Source organism: Lagopus muta, chromosome 1 (assembly GCF_023343835.1).
Source record: "Lagopus muta isolate bLagMut1 chromosome 1, bLagMut1 primary, whole genome shotgun sequence".
NCBI lineage: Eukaryota > Metazoa > Chordata > Aves > Galliformes > Phasianidae > Lagopus > Lagopus muta.
The window spans coordinates 39,307,827-39,325,314 of NC_064433.1; the positions used below are offsets into that span (position 1 = coordinate 39,307,827).

Genomic DNA, 17,488 nt, shown 5'->3' on the forward strand with positions numbered 1-17,488 from the left:
GTCTTGAAAATTAGCAAGTTTATTGCTCCCACTGCATCTTTAAACAAGGAAGAATAGCTTGAAGTTTCCAAAATAGAAATTATGATTATTAAGGGAAAAATCCCCAACATAAAGATCATACATAAGAGACCTTTAAATAAGGTCGTTCAAAAAGAAATTTTAATAAGGACCTAAACAATTGTTTGAAATATCTACTGAAATTCTGTGTTTTGAATTTTCAGTTTTTTATGATAATGTACTTCTGTAAGTTTTTCTTCACATATTTTATTATTTTTATTTGACATTCATTTCTACTCTATCTCCTCAGAGTGGAAATGTTATAAAAAGTACTACTGAGATGGTGTAAAAGCAAGCAAGGAAGAAAATAAGAGCAGGAGAGATGAAAATAATACTCTTCAAATAATGAAAACCTTGAAAGATTCTTCTTAAGATACAATCTTAATAAAAGTTGTGTTTTGATTACTATAAGAGAACAGCTCTTCAGAAAAATTACTTTTGATCTGTCTTTGTTGGGTCTCCAGAATCTTGGAAAAGAAATACAAACCTATTTTTTTCTTAGAAAACATGTAATTTTTTGTACATTCCAGGCAGAAAGAGCTGGATTGGAATAAGAGAAATGCAGACAGAAGTGTAAAATGCTTTGTAATATAATCTCATACAAGGCTATACTGATCAGGGATAAAGGGCATTTGCTGTGTCTAGCCTACTTGGTTTTGCTGATCTCTCTGACAAAATTTAGGTCAACTCAGAGCACAGTGGCAGTAGTATTGGAGGGATTAACTTTATTCTGGAGGATTTCCCTGCCTATGTGCATCAGCATGTTCAGCCCCATCTGATTTCAAGAAAAACAAGAAAGCAGTTTACTTTGAATAGCGCCTGTATTATCTCTGCTCTTTCTCCATTTTTTTTCTGCTTTAGAATGTCTATTTCCTGAATTCTATTTCCTGAAATACTGAAATCAGATTTTGCCCACTGCTTGCTTGAATTTGTTATCGATCCTCTTTGATATCTCCACAGAAGGCACAGAATTGTTGGACTGAACAGTAACAGTTTTTATGTTTTCCTGTAGGCTTAGCAGCACCACTCAGTATACAAGAAGGCAATGTGACAGACACTTCAATACAGATTACCTGGGACCGTGCAGAAGGAGATTTTCAGCAGTATGAAGTCACATGTACAAACTGTGCAAGTGCTTTCAGGGTATGCTTTTTGAAAAGACTGTTCAGTCAATGCAGTTAATTTTGTAAAATTTCATATTAAGCATTCAGAGATTAAATTAGAAGCTATGCATCCCACTAAAATAGGTGGAGGTGCCACTAATATAACAGAAACATATTTTGCAAACAGTTCTTTATTTGGCTTTTTAGGTCCAGAAAGTCAAGCAAGAAACAGCAACATTTTCCAACCTTATTCCTGGTAAGCTGTACAGCTTTACAGTTCGATCAGAAAAGGAAGGTTTCAGAGATAGTGTACTTGTTGCAAAGGAAATAGAGACAGGTGAGGCCTCAGTGTCACTATATTCATACCTTGTTTTATTCTTCTTATATCCCTTGTTTTCTTCTACATTTACTTGAACTTTATTTTTGTTTGAAATAGAAAAAATGAATTAAATCATCCTCATTATTTTCTCTTTATTCTCTTTCATTGTTCTTTTCTTTATTCTTTAACTGTATCCTTTCAAGTAAATGCACTTGAATTTGGTTGTGGTGAACAACTCATTCCTGTTTTAACTACATAATGATTCAAGCAGTTTTACGCTGCTAGTGTACAACTGGTACTTGCAGACTGGTTATCTGCACTAGAAAAAGCAAAGTCTTTTTTTTTAAACTTCTGCTTTCGCTTCGCTGCTGAGTTTGAACTTGTTCAGTTTTTACTGAGTTTTTACTTGTTCAGAACTAAGTATGGTTTAGAACTAAGATATGGTTTAGTTTGTGGTAGCAATGGTAATGAGAAGACAGTTGAACTAGATGATCTTACAGGTTACTTCCAACCTTGTGATTCTATGATTCTATTCTATAAATTAGTTTTCTGATATTCTTTCACTGGCTTCTTACATCAGTAGTAAATACAGGTTTTTTTTCAGTAAATTTAGTTTTACTTTAGGCTAGGATGTTGGATTCTCAGAAGCAGAGCTCTGTTTTAGTTCTGGTGTGAGAGTGTGTGTGTGAATGTCTAACTGCAAAGGGGCCAGGGTAAGCCAGGACTTAGGTGGATTGCCTGGGAGCAAGCATGGGCTTGAGCAGCCAGCTCTGAGAGGCAGCTCTGGCTTTGAGTGCACCTGTGTATCTCCTAGGATGATCAGTTTGGGGGAGGTCAGGGGAGGAGTATGAGGCCATAAGTGCTGTCTCGGTTCATGTGAATGCTCTGCCTTCTAGGAATACATCTTCAGCCTGGTTGGCCTGGGAACACGAAGCAGCAGCAGCCTTACCTCTCTCTGGCTGATGTGTCTGAAATTATATAATTTCCTCTAGCAGGTTCCTAATGTGAATAAGTATAGGTCATAAAAAGATTTACAGTTGGCAGCAAGCATGGTCAAATATATTTAATATTTTGCTTTCAAGGAACCATCAACTAAAGCTGACGTAGAAACAGTGGTAGATGTCTGAAAAATTTTTCTGAGAGGGTAAGTCGTGGGGAAGTAATTATGAAGTAAGAAAAAATGCATAGATATTCTTTTTGCAAGAACTGAGGACTTGAAACAGAAAAGATCCAAGCAGGAGACAAGCAAAAGGAGATAGTCGTTTATTAAATTTGTAGATAAGGTGCAGAGCTCCTGCCCACAGGATATTTTGGGTGATGATTGTAGTTTGGCTCAAGAAATCCATGGGCTGCACACTAGGAAATAACCTGGAAGGTTATCACTACATGTAAGTCTTGTTTTCTGTAGACATCTGCTTTTAGCTGCCATTGAAAACAAGATATTTTACTAGCAGGAATTTTGGTCTCAGCCAAGCATGTTAGGTCTTATGTTGATATTTCCTTAGAAATTGTAAGTGTTTGAGGAACTACACATCAGTGATGTCAAAACTACATTAAATAGAATTACAGAGCAATTGTTTGGAGTCTGGTGGGTAATAAAAGCTCCTACACTCGTTACTGCAGTGGTATTATCTGTCTCTCATTGAGAAAAACAAGGACATAAACATTTTTCTGGAGCTTTCATCACATTTGGTTGAAAAAAGTCCTGCCATAGAATAGTGTGTTTAAGATATATTTTAGAAGTAATATTGCCTCTTGTTGTCACACAGTACCAAGTGCAGTTAAGTATCTGAACTATAGCAGAGACTCTGAATCAATAACTGTTACCTGGCCACCAGCCCAAAGTAAATTTGATGGATATGTCCTTTCAATAAAAAGCAAGATCTTCAACAAAGAGAACATGCTATCTTCTGGTGTAAGGTATGAGGATTACATTTTAATCTTCAGCTATTTAAAAAAGAACTAACATGAACTGAAATCAGATATTTCATACTATATGTATAATAAGTAGTCTGCAGTATTACTTACATGTGATATATATTTGATGATTTACTTGATAAATACTTCTGTACCTGTGTGAAAAAAGAACACTTAAGAATTCTATTTTATAATAAGTGACATCTAGTGTCATATAAAGAAATTATAAAGAAATAATATCCATAATGTTGTAAGTAGTTAGAAGTATTAAGATGCATGTATTTTAAAATTGCAGAATGTACAAATTTGAGGGACTTCTGCCAGGCACTGATTTCCTGATTAGTATTGTGACAACCAGTGGACTGAAAAGAAGTCACCCCACCATTCTCAAGGTTAACACCTGTAGGTTCACAATTCATTTTTACATTTTAATGTTTTCTCTAAAAAACATAGTTTTTTATTAAATCAATGCATGAATTTATTTAAATCAATTAAATAAGTGACTAGATTAATGTATGTGTGTCTTTTTTTTCAAGTTTAACATTCTTAAAAGTTATCAAATGAAGATTTTTCAATACAAATAAATTTCCTATGAAGTTAATGGAATTATGATGATAATTGAATCAGCATGCTGTCAGGAATGGAATGTTTCTACAAAAACTTACAAACACTGCTTGTATTTCTTATTCAGTTGCTAATACGTGGAGATAAGTGAGTTTTCCCCATTTCTCTTCTGCACAGTTTGAAATCTGTAACCACGTTGAATTATAAAGTAATGAATTACAGCAGTATTTCCTTCAATTCAGTATAAAATATTTTGCTATTAAATTTTGCATGCTCTCGTACTCTTACCTCAGGTCCTGATCCACCATCAGACTTGCAGGTGCTTGGGCAGGAAGAAAATACAGTATATTTGTCTTGGAAACTACCAAGAGGAGGATTTGATAAGTTTCAGGTGAGATAAGAGTGGGAAGAAAAACAATGCAATCTTATAAATTTCTCAATGAAATTGTTATCTTGCATGTATAGTAAGATAAATACATACAAACATATGTATAATAACACGTATCTACAACAATAATTATTTGTCGTTATAAACCATGTAATTATGGGAGGGAAATATTGTTTCTAGAGATGGTCAGGTTCTAATATTCTGTGGTTAGTATTACAGACTGGCTTGTCATCATTAGCATTTTGAAGCATATCCTTTGCAGCACTTAGCTTAAAATATAGAATTCTTTTCTTCCAGTTCTCTGGTCAGAAACAATTCTCTGTGACATCTAAACACTTGGTTTGTGGATCATGTTTCACTGAGACATTCAACCAGTCTCTTTCGTATCCTGTCTTTTGCAGCCTATCTTGGATTATCCTTTGCCTTTTGAAGTCACTGTATAAACACGGTCATACGGTCAACTCTTCAGTAATAAACTGTTTAGTAGTAAACTTGTCATTTGAATTGATGATGATTTTGAGGTGTCATCCTGTACTGTAACTTACTGGCTAGGATATTCTTCATTACGTAGAAAAACCATGAAACCAAGTACCTTGCTCTAATTGTTTTACGTAGTTTATAATCCAATATTAAAGTATCCAATTCTGCTCCCCACACCACTGAAGTTTCAGTATTGTTAAGCATTGTCTCTTAGCAGTTCTCCTCTCTTCATTAGTGTGCAGCTGCATCGATCTGAATGAATAAAGCCAGACAGTTAACCTACACCAGCACCATTTGCTGAATGTAGTTTGGAGTATTTTTACAAATTTCAAAATTTAATTTGATTCTCTTGTTCATGTTCTGAAGCAGCTGTGACACACTTTTGTATGTGGTCAGGTTATTTTTATCATCCCATGGAAAATAATTGTCATCTGTAATACTGATCTTTATGGCACTGTACTATTGCTTGGTATTGGTATCTCATACAGTAAGCAGCCACATTAGACAGTGCTTTATCAGAATAAATGAGGTTGTCTATAAATCTTTAATAGGAAAGGCTTCAGTAGACTGGTTGCTTAGTGAAGTGCACCTGCATAAAAGGGATCATTTTACTAACCATTTAAAATTAATTGTCCCAGCTCACAACTTTCTATGGAATATACATAAAAAAGAGTACACAAAAGAAACTTTCCTAACTTGTTTATGCTAGATGTAAATTTTTAATCTATAGCTTTGCTTCTAGCATTTTGCAGTGCTGTAATTCTAATGAGTTGATGACAGTCTCCAAGATTTAGTATGCATTAAAAGGTCTTGTGTCAGCACAATAAGTAGATGCAATAAGTAGATGCCTAAGGGAACTGCACTATTCCTTCCCAGATCCACAGCAGCTGAATCTAAATTCTTTCAGATCACCTGTATGACCCCTCCACTCCTGGAGGAAATAATTGGTGAGCAGACAGAGCACACTGACATAAACAGCTGCAAACCATCTTCATCTAACAGTACTGCCACTACCAAGAAACCCCTGCAGATATGCGTGCTGAGAATGTTTGTCTAGAGCCCTCCTCTGAAGGGCAGACACACTGTGCATCTTGGTTTTCACCAGTGCAGATGAGAAATAGTCCGCAGCAGTGTTCTGTTTCCACAGAAAGGACTATCACAGGAATTTATTCCTTCACCTCAAGAGTTGTCTTGGCGGTGAAAAGGAATTCTCACAGCCTCTAGGAAATAAGGGGCCAAATTAAAACTGGTATCTGCAGCACTTTTATTCTCTTCAGTGGCTCAAAGCAGTGAGTTTTCAAGGTATCCTAGTGAGCTCAGTTGAGTGGCTGATTCCTTAGGGCTCTTTCTTTTTTTCATTCCTTCTTTCTATCTTGTAGTTAATTCCACAGCTTATTGGTACAGCTGTGTGATTGAGTAGTCAGAGTACAACCTATTATCCTCCCTCCAAGAGTAAAGGCTTTGCCTCCTCCATCTATTTTTAAAAGATTAAAAATGCTTGCATCACTATTAAGAAATATTTGAGTAAGTAGTGGATCAACCTTGTGGAACATAAAACTTCAGCCCTATTCCTTATTTTGTCTCTAAAATGTGGGGAATATTATAAAAGTTTGTATATAAACAGGTAGTTAGAATCTTTGAACATAAATTTTATGAAGTGCAATAACGTATGACATAAAAAGCTATCATCAACTGTTATTACATTATTCTATTAACACATCAGTCTAATAATATATATTTTTACTTATAACTCCTTTTATAATATAGTTGATACATAATATATTTGTAAGTAAGTATAAATATGTAAGTAGAATTGCATAAACTTAATCATTTTGGATTTAAGTAGTTACTCTTTTTCCGTAGCTTTCATACTGTCTAATGAATAATGAAAAGCCATTTACCAGAACTGTCTATGATAGCAGAGCTGTAGTGAAAAATCTGGCCCCCGGGATGGAATATACATTTCAGTTAAGGACAATTAAAGGCTGGGATTCCTCTGTGACTGTGGAGAAAAATGTCATCACAAGTAAGGAAGCACCTTGTCATTTATATACTTTTGAATAAAAGTAAATATGGATACAGAGGCATTTAAATCATCGCATGCAAGTCGTGCAAAAGGATCAGAGTGTACAAAATAAAGTTTAACTTCAGGGGGAAAATTTTGCTTCCTCTTGTCATAGTTGCTTAAACAGCATCCTTGATGAAGTCAAGGAGTCTAAACATAGTTGTAGGTAATCATTTGAATACAAAACTGGACTCTCAAAATTCTTCCAGCTCCAGCACAAGCCTGACAAAGTTGATAGAGTAGATAAGTGTAATCAAAATATAAATCAACTCTTGGTTTTATATATGTACATATCTTAGTCTTCCCCACTTTGAAGAGTTTTCTGTGGCTTGTTGGGACTCTAATTCCTTGATGAAGGAAGGCTCTGCTTTGCAGTTAGTTTGACAAAGATGAATGAATCTCTGGAAAAAAATGAACTAGATCTTCAGAATTTTGTCACTGGAAAATAAAAGAGAATAATTATCATCTTGGTCCTGAAAGTACTTCTTTTCAGGCAAGTATTTTCGTGACTGCTGGGCATGAGTGCAGTATATGACCAGAATATGGAGAAATTACTCTCACAATTTTAATGACATTTCATATTGAATAATGCAGCCTTTAGTGGAATAATGCTTTTTTTTTTTTTTTAATTAAAGAAATTTATAAATAATTACAACATTCATTTTTTTTGGAGGACTGCAAACGTTAATTTTCTAACGGAAAGTGTACATTGCATATTAATGGAGATGTTATTTATGAATAAATATCTACACTTTTAGAATTCTGGATATAACCAAGAGGAATAAAGGATTCATCAACGTGATTATGCACTTTCTGTTTCCCTTTCTAAAATGAACAATTTTCTAAAATCATATGTCTTATGAAGCATTTCAGAAAATGTTTAATTGAATAAAATCACCTCAAAGACTTCCTTTTCACTCTGATTGCTCAATGCTATTGTTCTAGTAGAAGATTAGATAAGTCTGGAATTCTCTTCCATAAATTACATAGTGCGCAGTAGAGTGACACTGTCAAGTTTTATTCTGGGTAATATGATGGAACTTACTAGATATCCATACAAACATACTTCTAAAATGTGCATTAATATTTCATTAATCTCTGAACCCAAAAATCATTTAAATAAAAACCGTTTATTTTCAAATGCTGATATTTTTGTTACATTTTTACAAGAAATATGTATTAAAATTGTCTTTATTAATCTGAGTAACTTTACTATAGAACCAGCTGGGATCTGCAATTTGGCCCTGAAAATGGTAAATACTTCCTCTGCGACTTTAATGTGGAATCCAACCAAGACTAACTTCACATCTTACAAAGCATCTTTGTCAAACAGCACCTTTATGAGCAAGTTCATGATTCCAGGAGCAGTATCTAACTTCAGTGTTACAAATCTGACTGCTGGGGGTATTTATAATTTCACACTGCGAAGACTGCAAGGCAATATTGAAGGAGCTCCTGCCTTCATTGAAATTGTAGCAGGTCTGTACAGTTTTCTATTTTTTCTACTTACAGGCAAATGGTAGCTCTCAATAACCATTTAGCCTTGTGTGTATCACTGGTTGAATAACATGGGAATTTCAGGAGAGGTTACATGTAACAGTTTGCTGTGGTTGTGGACATGCATTATCTGTAATGTACACAACTTAAATCTAGTGGTCACTACCAGAAATAATAATATTTATACGTGTAGCATGCCTTTTGGCCATGTTTAGTGTCTTCGTTATTTTGCAGGTCTTAATCCTGCAAAGGGTTATGCATTATCTAAACTTAACCTTTAATGTTTGCAGAGTTAAGGCTTTAGAATGTAAAATGTTCCATTCAAAGACTGTTTCTTATTGGATTTGTTCTTAAAACATTATAGGGTAAAATCTCAATCTTGACATTTGCCTGCAGTTTAATGTAATATAATAATGTAAAATACAGCTGAAATTTAAAAGGCAAAAAGGTGCTCCAGAATTTCTATTACTACTTTCCTATACCACTTTTGGAAGTTTTACCTGTGACAACGACAGAGAGAGACCTGAGAAGTATTGAAGGTTCTCACTGACATGTCATGAGACATGTAATGACACACATTTGCATGTGTGCTTTAGGGATCGTGTGCTTTAGCTGTAGTCAGGGGGTTTGAAGCAAGAGTTTGAAGTCTTTAAAATGCAATGACATAGAGGTGGAAATCCTTATGTTTACTTTGAAGTAGTTGTCTTGAGAGAAAAACTATGAAGAAAAATCTTGCACATCTTTTATAAGTTGATCCATGACCACAATACTGTAATACTTAGTCATTACTAATATTTTTTCTAATTCAGAGAAGATTTAAATAAGGTTGGTTGATCCATTTGTGATTGCTTTTGCTTAAACGTGTCGAGATTACATCACAGTGCTGAGCCTTATGGTTTATAATGGTTAATTTTGGGAAAAACTATCATGTTGCATTTTGCACGCCATGCTCCGTGATGTATCTTCTCAACTGCAGTGAATTATGTCAGTGAAATGAGCAGGAAGTTGTTTTATGCCTCACGCAGATATGCTGGCTGTATACTTTACACAAGTATACTGGCCACTGCTGGTAAGAAGTGAATGTTAACACGTACATGAAATAGGAGTACAGTAGAAGAGCAGGTGCTCTGAGGCTCAAGTGAACTGCATTGGTGGCATGGTTAAAACTGCAAGAGGGTAGAAGTGAAACTTTTTTCAGTGTCAGTGGAAGAGGTAGTTCTCAATCATAGGGTAATAGTAGGACTATTATTAGCTTCATGGCACTACATTTCTCTTTCCACGAGGAATCTTCTAGGCTGTCTTCTGCTTCTGATTCAGAAATAATGCGACTGAGGCAGACAGATTTAAGTACTATGATAACTCAGATTTTAATCATGGGTTTGTATAAAAGACCTTTACAAGCATAGTGTCTTGAAATAGTAGTACTAATGGTAACACTAGGACTTGTAATTTAAATAAGCGTAATAAAAGGAAGAAGATGTGCTCTCGTTTACACTTGCAATTCTCTACATTGATTTTTTTTTTCCTGTTAGCATTAAAATAAATTAAAAGTAATAAAAAAAAACCAATCATATATGCAAGAAATAAATACTGAGTATAAAAACCTAGTGTTGACATTTGGATGCATGAACACTTCAGGTATAATATTTGGTAGCAGAGCTGTAGTGATCTGTTTGAAACTGCAGGGAAAAGAGTTCAGGAAGGATACATAATCTAAATAGATTTATAGTAAATAAAAATGAGTGGAACTCTTTCAGAATAAAAGTGATGTGATATTTAAACTGAAAAGGACATTATTAGTGTATAAACAGCTCAGAAGACTTAGTTCGAATTCAGAAGAAACAAGTTAGTAAGGGAGTCAGAGGACAGTGCAAGGTAGTGGCATATCTGGCATGTGACAAAGAGCATCTCTGATGGGGCTTGCTGTGTCAGGTATGCACAGGAACTGTTTTTAGCTATGTGCACTATGACTATGTGCATGTGGATCAATAATACAATATTAAAGATATGTAATGTTTTAATGAGCTACTGATGAAGCTACAGTATGATTCATTGGTAGGACTTGAGTGAATGATACAGATTTAAAAGTGCCTGAAAGGGCAGAAAAATAAGAAAGTGAGATGACATTTCAGGAACATGTGAAAACATGGCTTTAATGAAAGGAGTACAAAATAAAAAAAATAGGAGACTTAACTAATTAGATTTCCTGGAATTACTTGGATTTCAGATATATGAAAACTATTTAAAAAGAATTAACTATTTTGTAACAAGCAACAGAACAGAAAATCTGTAGTAGCATTACTTGGTACAGCAGTAGTGCTAGCTTTAAGGTTGAGTACAGCAGAAGCACTGAGACTGTGCTGAGATTCTTGCTTAACCAAACAGTGGACTGAGATACCTGAGTATATCTCCACAATATCTACACAGCATAGTTCAGAGATTATCAACCATATCTCAGAAGTAGTGCAGCAACTGTATTGTAAAATGCTGTTGCATATGGGCTAATTAGCAATTATCCTTCTTGGAGTGAGTAAGCTGTTCCTGGGTGCTTTTATAGTCAGTTGTAACTACTTATATATTTGTCAAGGATGTATTTAGTTTAACATCTTATATTTCATGTTTCCCTTTTAGAACCTGCAAAACCAGAAGGGCTTAAATTCTTCAATGTTTCATCAGATTCTTTTTCCCTGTATTGGAGACTACCATATGGACATGTAGACAGATTTCGTGTGGATCTTATTCCTGACCATGGATCTGTTGTTATCTTAGATCTTGGAGTTAGAGAGTATCAAGTATGTGCTTTTATTACAGGACTTGCACAGCCAGCTTTTCCTTGTGCAGCGTACTGATGAAGAATGCAAGGTTGCTTCCTTAGCTATTTTATGCAGATGTGATCAGAGAGGTATTCATATAAAATTACTGAAAGCACATTTCAGCATCCAGAGTTTGGTACCTTAAAACAGTTAGCGAATCTCTCTTTTTTTAATTTTTTTCAAGTCTGCTACAAGGATACAGTCAGTCATCCAAGGTTCATGAATAGTTTAACAAAGGAAGGGCAGAGCTGTTGAGTAATACAGACTCATTAATTGTGTACTTGCCAGGAAGATCCGTGCTTAAATCATTAATGCAGGCAACATTTCGCTGCTGAGGCATCAAAAAGAAATAGGAGGACTTTTTGGTTCTACAGTCTGGAAAATATCAGAATATTAACAGAAGTAATGGCTGTTCTGGTTGGTTTGCTTTTGTTTTTTATTGGAACTACACAGATACAGGTATTTTGTATTAATGACTGTTTAAAAGTTTTTAATTATGCTTATTTCAAATGATGGGTTTACTTAACCATCAGAACGTTGGAAGCTTTTCAAGACTTGCTTTGTGTTTGTTCTTTCAAGAGGTGATTTTATAATGCTAAATATATGCTTGAATAATGAGGATGTTGCAGAAACACCTGTATAGATACACTGACAAGTGATTCTGTGATAAAATTAATAGTATGGAGGGTAGCTAAATAAGATAAAATGCTGTGCTGTAGCTAGCAAGTATGAACTGCTCTTCTTACTGTTGCAAATGCTGCTATATTTCTACCAGCCTTTTTGGTAATTACTCTCAGTACCGCAGTGCTTAAAATTACAGGGTTGGGGCTTCTATTGTTGTTGTTCTTGTTTTCAGTTATGGGGGATGGGGCATTCATTTTCATGATTCTTGCTAACAATCCGATGTCATATTTTAGGCTGACTTTTATAACGCTACACCTGGAACAACATACAACGTTACAGTTTCTACAGTTTCTTCTTCCACATACAGTTCACCTGCCAGTAGAACAGTGACAACAAATGTCACAAGTAAGTTAAAAATGACTGCTTATATTTTATTTCTTTTTTTTAACAATGATTTCTTTTTTGTGTTTACTATTATACATAGTACTACAGGCAAAGTGATAAATATTTTTTAACAGTCATCAGAATTTTTAATCTTCTTTAAATGTAAAAAAATATATACTGAATCAGAGGTGTTCTACCAGAGCATGAGAATTTATTAGATTTTTCAGAATAAACCCTCATTGTGAGTAGTGGTGGTATTCATCCATTAGCTTGGCTATTTAAAATTTTAAAAAGAGAGAGAGAGAGAGAAAAAAGCAACAACGACAACAACAACAACAAAACCCTGAAAAACACAAAGGAAAGCATCTGATAAACTTCTGAAAAGTTTTTAGTTGTAAAATAATATCCATGCATGGAACAGCAGTCTTCTGAGATGTTTCAGAAAAACATAGCCATATCAGACATATTTTATGAGTGTAATTTATTTTATTTAATGAAAGGAACTTAAATTAAGCATGCTAGAATATCTGAAATATTAAGTTGGCATTATGCTGCTTTGTTTGCTATGATGTTACATATTTTGCATTCATAAAAAAGAATGTTCCTGAAGTTCAAAATTTCATTTAATCTTTTTTTGTAACAGTACTGTAGCCAGAAACAAACGAACAACTGAATGGAAAACAAACAAACAAACAAAGCTTATTAAACTGTGCATTTGGTCTTCTGTACTTTTTCTTATTTTTGCTGGCAGATGATTTTTTTTATTTACAGTAACTATGAGGATGTCTCCATCATTTGGAAACTTAATTAAAGACTGTTTTTGACATATTACTTATTTATTTATTTTTAGATCCTGGTCCCCCTGCATTACTTGCAGGTGAAAGAGTTGGCTCTGCTGGAATTCTGTTGTCATGGAATACACCACAGCATCCAAATGGGAGAATTCTGTCCTACATTGTTAAATATAAAGAGGTCTGCCCGTGGATGCAAACAGCTTATACACAGGTCACAACAAAGCCAGATAGTCTGGAGGTTCTTCTTACCAATCTTAACCCTGGAACAACTTACGAAATTAAGGTAAAAGCTTTATGAATACTGTTTAGTTTGAACTCTCCCTTGTTGTGCATTGTATGAAACTATGTTAAGTGCACTGATTTCTGATGCACATTGTTAATAACTTCTGCTGTGTAACAAAATGCATGTAGCAGGTATTTATTTACTTTAGTGGCTTTTACATATACTTAAAATAATTTCTAACCACAACTGTTCTAAAACATAGTTTCTTCTATTAATATTGTTACTGACATATAATATGTGGTGGAGAGCACAGAGCACAGGTTAGAATTTTAAAAAATATCTGTACACTTCATCTTCACTGAGATTTAGTCTTTCAAATCACTGGTGCACTTTGGATATTACACGCAGATTTCTAAATCACCTCAACCAAATCCATAAAGGCATATATACATGTGTAATTCTTTATTTGATTTTAAACTGAAATATTTGAAAAAGGAATTTTCTGTCCTGAATTTTCATATGCTGTCATCTAAAATCTTGCTCACTTTCTGATCAATAACTGTTTTCCTAGTACTGAGATGAAAAGCAGGCTTCTTTCTATATTGCAAATACACACGCCTATGACACATTCTCACCCCAACTGTGTACTTGTGATGGGGGAGTGCCAACAACTCCACTCACTGAACAGAAGGATACAGATACACACAGCTACATACTTGATGAAAAATTTCCTTTTTATTTAATCGTCTTTGTATTTTCCCTTGTGTTTGTGTGTGGCCTGTAAACATCTTAGCCTAGTTTCCCCAAGCCCAAATGTTTTACCTGTTATCGTTTCCTAAATAAAAAAGTTGTGCCATTCATTGTCCTTTCCATAGATTTTATTTCTTTGATATTTACAGGAGGTACCTACTGTCAAAATCAGCAGATGAGTTCTATATGCACAATTTGGATTAGGCACTCCTGATCCTTCTCTGAACTTTTCGAGTGTAAATAACTTCAAATGGACAGAAATGCATTATTGTTCTCTTGGCAACATTTGCCATGAAGTTCTCTGACACTTTCACAAGAACCTTGGATAGGCACTTCTTTTTAATGTCAAGAATAAAATGAAATAATATGCTTAGTTTGTTTCATTCCATGTAATGTGAATTGATACCATGGAAAAATATTAGATTTGGCAGTCAAGGAGTAGAGCTGTGCAGTAATCCTTTGTAATGATGATGTGCATATGTAAGAAAGTAGAAGTCTAATTAGGGCTTGCTACTGTGGGGAAATTGCTTGCTGTGAATCTTGCAGTGATGACCTTGCTGGTGAAAAGCAGAAATGTTTAGCCTTTGATCTGCCTGCAATCATCTGTTGAAGAAGAAATTAAATAATCAGCTCCTATTAGAAAAAAAAATATATTATTTAGACTAAGCTCATTAATCTGTTCAGGTAGATAAAGTTATTAAGATAGTTCAGTTTATTTGTGTGAGATTCACTTTTGAAGGTTTTGCAAATTCTCTTCTTTGCTCTTCCTTGGGAAAGCTGTAGGACATTTAAATCGTGTTTTACTTCACAGTGATTTGCCTTTGGCTGATATATTTGGGAGGCTTTTCTTCTCATTACTGATGTTTTAGCCATTGATCTTAGAGCTGAATTTGACTCATGAAAGTGACTTTAGACCCAGCTACACTGGGCTAGCAGGGACCTCATGGCTTTCGGCATGAGTGACTAAAAGTCTGTTGGCAAGTGGAGGGCTGTTAGCCTATCTGCTGCTTTGGTGGGCTGCCCACTAGCTGACCCACTAGTACTCTCACTGAGATGGAAATGTGTGGCCAAAAGGAAACATTAAATATTTTCCTTGTCCTGAGTAATTTATTTCTTTGCTGGTATTTTTTGGATTTTTTTGGGGAGGAAGCAGTGAGTGTTTTTCTGGGGAGGAGTTTGTTGTGTCATTTACAAGCTCTTCATTTTTGCATGGATGAAAATTTGTTGTTGTTTTTACCTGGCTTGTTCTTGCTAAATTCCTTCTGGTACGTACCACAACAGTACAGTTCAAAATAGCATTGAATATTCCAATCTATTTCTGACAGCCCAGTCTTGATTTTGTTTCTAGACATCTAATGAAGAAACATTTGTAGAGAAACAGTACTTAAAAGAGATTATTTGCTATCGCTACATATTTGAGAATTATTTGTATGTTTGCAAAATTTTGGGCACCTGATCACTGATAAATTTGTAAAAATATTCAGTCAAGGAACGTTTTTCCTAAACTTCAAGTAATTAGTATCAACTCTGTACTTCAAAGCACAAGCGTTAATACTCTTTCCAAATTTGAATTACAACTACTTGAACTGTGTGAACTTTTGTTATCCACAAAGTAACTTTGGTATTTTTGGTTTTTTGTTTTTTTTTCACTTGCTTCCAAACTTTTTGCTATAATGTCACCCTGTGGCATGATCACCTAGAGATTTCTAGAAGCTAATGGCACATTTCACAAGCATTTATTTTATCTTCAAAGTCAATCAGTGTGTATAGTTAACCCCTCCACCATGCAAAAGTTTGTATGCTTTTGTCATATTACCCTGGACTTTTTCTTAAAACTGCAAATCTCAAATAGGCAGACTTTCAATGTATCACTCAGTTTTCTAGATTCTTTCTACCATATCTGTTTTGTTCATTTGTACGTTTATGATTTAAAAGCTGGTAGGTGAATATCTACTTCTCCTTAAGATATGCACGCTTCCTGTACATCCTATAGGTTCTCTAATTTGATTTCTTTTTTTCTTTAGGTTGCTGCTGAGAACAGTGCTGGTGTTGGAGTATTTAGTGCTCCTTTTCTTTTCCAGACTGCAGAAAGTGGTAATTTTAATGAACCTGCTTATTAGAGGTGCTCTAATTTGCTCAAATATAGCACCCCTGATGCTTCATATTTTATATTTGTACAAATATTTAATTTGTACAAATTCTGATACATTTATAAGAAAATCCCAATTGTTTCTGCATTTTCCACTCAGTGGGAAATGGTGCTCTTTGTCCTATTTGCTAGTATAGGATAGATAGATAGATAGATAGATAGATAGATAGATAGATAGATAGATAGGCTAGATATTCTGCATGAGATTTCTGAGATAACAACGAATTGTAAAACCAGATACGAGAAGGTGTAGCTAACTAACGTGGAGGTGCTATGTAAATCAGTATTCTTCACTATTTTTGTAACAAATTGCTCATAGAGAACCAGACTTCACTGGGCTTTATTTGCTCGTAGTTGACAGAGGACAGTACTAGCATTTTCCCATAGGAGAACTTCAGCTTTTTACTTTTTGATACTTTCTGTTCACATTGTATTAAAGTTAAAACCCTTATTATTAATGTAACTGGAAGACCTGTTGAAATTGGAGGTGAGAGTTGTATGTCACTCTGATGGTATTCTTCTTCTTTTAAGCTATTGCTGTGATGATTTAAGAGATGCCAACGACTTGATCAAAATGAAGTTCAGTTTAAAACAATAAAGTTATCTAGAAAAAGTTAACTAGAGTGGATAGTTATGTGGACAGTATGGTTTTCAACATACAAAGGGCTTTTTTGAACTGGTCTAACTAAAATGGTTATTTTCCATTTAAGATCACTGAATACAGGAGAGCACAAATATTTGAAATGTGATAGGTTCTTTGGGTACTGTAGTACTAAATGATAATGGAAATCATTTTAAATCATGGTAGATTTGATTCTGAAATATGTATTTAATGAGAAGAAAAGTATGTCTCACTGCTTTTGTTTGTTTTGTTTTCAAGCTCCAGGTAAAGTAGTGAATCTCACAGTTGAAGCCTTAAATTATACAGCTGTAAATCTGATCTGGTTTCTGCCTCGACAACCAAATGGAAAGATAACTAGTTTCAAGATTAGTGTGAAACATGCAAGAAGTGGAATAGTAGTGAAAGATGTCTTGGTTAAAGTAGAAGACCTTCTGTCTGGGAGGTTACCAGAGTGTAATGTAAGTGCTATAAGCCTTTTAAATTAGAAATAAACTGAAGCTACAGAATATAATAAAATTTGAATTTTGGGGCCATTTGGAGGCTTGCTTTTTGGAACAATCCCCAGTAGTTTACAGAGTTAGGTCTGAGGAAGAATATAATAATGTGAAGAAAAGATTTTCTGTCAGAAGTAGATTAAGAAGGGAATTTTACCTTGAAAAGCTCAGTTTAATCCTATAACAATGTCAAGAAAGGATCAATTAATTGATGTACTTTTAATAGAAAAGGATGGAATAAATAA

General features: G+C 34.5%; 1 protein-coding gene across 4 annotated transcripts in view; it reads left to right on the forward strand.

Annotated features, from left to right (window-relative positions):
• The window catches only part of PTPRQ (protein tyrosine phosphatase receptor type Q), a 122,231-nt gene that overhangs the window by 12,732 nt on the left and 92,011 nt on the right, over positions 1–17,488 (forward strand). For all 4 annotated transcript variants that reach the window (XM_048958793.1, XM_048958767.1, XM_048958777.1 and 1 more), the window contains exons 11-22: positions 1,070–1,200; positions 1,368–1,497; positions 3,249–3,399; positions 3,692–3,798; positions 4,254–4,351; positions 6,692–6,854; positions 8,112–8,372; positions 11,022–11,182; positions 12,121–12,232; positions 13,062–13,288; positions 16,003–16,072; positions 17,008–17,207. In XM_048958793.1, coding sequence (XP_048814750.1) covers positions 1,070–1,200; positions 1,368–1,497; positions 3,249–3,399; positions 3,692–3,798; positions 4,254–4,351; positions 6,692–6,854; positions 8,112–8,372; positions 11,022–11,182; positions 12,121–12,232; positions 13,062–13,288; positions 16,003–16,072; positions 17,008–17,207 — 1,811 coding nt within the window. The remainder of the gene's footprint in view (positions 1–1,069; positions 1,201–1,367; positions 1,498–3,248; positions 3,400–3,691; positions 3,799–4,253; positions 4,352–6,691; positions 6,855–8,111; positions 8,373–11,021; positions 11,183–12,120; positions 12,233–13,061; positions 13,289–16,002; positions 16,073–17,007; positions 17,208–17,488) is intronic.